This window comes from Rousettus aegyptiacus, unplaced genomic scaffold (assembly GCF_014176215.1).
Source record: "Rousettus aegyptiacus isolate mRouAeg1 unplaced genomic scaffold, mRouAeg1.p scaffold_m13_p_5, whole genome shotgun sequence".
Classification (NCBI taxonomy): domain Eukaryota; kingdom Metazoa; phylum Chordata; class Mammalia; order Chiroptera; family Pteropodidae; genus Rousettus; species Rousettus aegyptiacus.
This window is the reverse complement of record NW_023416308.1, coordinates 78,983,656-78,985,419: the sequence shown is the minus strand read 5'-3', so window position 1 is coordinate 78,985,419 and position 1,764 is coordinate 78,983,656. Positions and strand designations below refer to the sequence as shown.

The window sequence follows — 1,764 nt, the reverse complement described above, 5'->3', positions numbered from 1 at the left end:
AGATGGATATGATTGTCTTCCATTACAATTTAAGAATTTAAAAAGAGTCATTTCCAATTTTCTACCTTCTGTCTTCTGGAGCCAAATGCAGTGCTTGCCTGAAGCAGAAAATTGTAAAGTCTATAAATTTTAGTAATATAAAAATCCCATAGAGTTAGAAGATACTCAAACAGACTTCAGGCACCCTTATTTGGGGCTCCCTGAATGGGTTAATACAATTAACATTGGTTAATATAATTATATAATTTTCAGGTGTACATTATAATTTGACATCTATATATTCTATTGTGTGATTACCATCCAAAGTCCAGTTTCCTTCAGTTACCATATATTTGATCAGGACAGGGCTAATTTAGAGAAACTGTTTTTTGTTTCAATGCAGAGAATTGCCATGTGGTCCAATATCACTGCTGCACCTTTTCTACTGACTGGCTTCCCAGGTCTGGAGATATTTCATCCTTGGATTTCCATAGCCTTCTTTATCATCTATGTCTCCATACTCCTCGGAAATGGCACCCTCCTCTTTCTTATCAGAGAAGATCACACTCTTCATGAGCCTATGTACTACTTTCTGGCTATATTGGCAGCCACAGACCTTGGAGTGACTTTGACAACGATGCCCACAGTACTTGCTGTTCTGTGGTTGGATCACAGGGAAATTAGCCATGAAGCCTGCTACTTCCAGGCCTATCTAATCCATTCATTCTCTATTGTGGAGTCTGGAGTCTTGCTCATCATGGCCTATGATCGTTTCATTGCCATCCGCAATCCCCTGAGATATACCTCCATTCTCACCACTGCTAAGGTGGTGAAGATAGGTCTAGGGGTTCTAATGAGAGGATTTATACTTATAGTGCCCATAATCATCACTCTTTCTAGATTCCCTTACTGCAGATCCCATGTCCTCTCCCATGCCTTCTGTCTGCATCAAGATGTGATCAAAATGGCCTGTGCTGATATCACCTTCAATAGACTCTATCCTATAGTCCTGGTCTCACTAACTGGTTTCTTGGACTCTATGCTTATCCTTATCTCTTACATTCCAATTCTTAAGACTGTCATGGGAATTGCCTCAGGTAAGGAGCAGGCTAAGGCTCTAAATACTTGTGTCTCCCATATCAGTTGTGTTTTAGTTTTTTATGTCACTGTGACTGGGCTGACTCTCATTCATCGATTTGGGAAGTATGTGCCACGTGTAGTTAATATTATCATGAGCTATGTTTACTTCCTCTTCCCCCCATTTATGAATCCAATAATCTATAGTATTAAGACCAAGCAGATACAGAATGGTATCAATCGTCTTTTCTCTTTTCATAGAATTTGAGCCTGATTTATTTACTTAGGAGGTTCTCCCCATTGCAAGACAGGTTTTTTGGCAGAATGAACTGTACAATGCCAATGTGACTGGAATCAAAAGGCCTGGCATTTCTGTCATTCAAAATACATACAGCCATTGCTCTGATTCTCAGCCTCTCATCTCCTTCACATCAGCAACGACACTGACCTTAACTCTGATGCTCTGGTTGGTAGATTGGTTTGCTTTTCTCTGTCATTTTTAACTTTGACAAAATCATTTGCCTTAATGGTTACCCAATGTCAATGAGACTTGAAATGGTTGCAGAGTCTACACTAAAAAAGGGAATGACACCGCTTAACAGAGTTCCTAGCACTGTGTGGAAACAATTCAAAAATTTCCTGTATGCCTGATGGTACATCTGAGGTAATGATAGATCTTGGACAAATCCCTAGTACTGCATGACACTA

The 1,764-nt window shown here is 39.7% G+C and overlaps 1 protein-coding gene across 1 annotated transcript; it reads left to right on the top strand.

Moving 5' to 3' along the window:
• The first annotated feature begins 391 nt into the window (after window positions 1-391).
• LOC107501197 (olfactory receptor 51B2-like) lies at window positions 392-1,324 on the top strand. The gene has a single exon (XM_016127105.2). The coding sequence runs from the start codon at window positions 392-394 to the stop codon at window positions 1,322-1,324; it is 933 nt and encodes a 310-aa protein (XP_015982591.2).
• The last annotated feature ends 440 nt before the right edge of the window (window positions 1,325-1,764 follow it).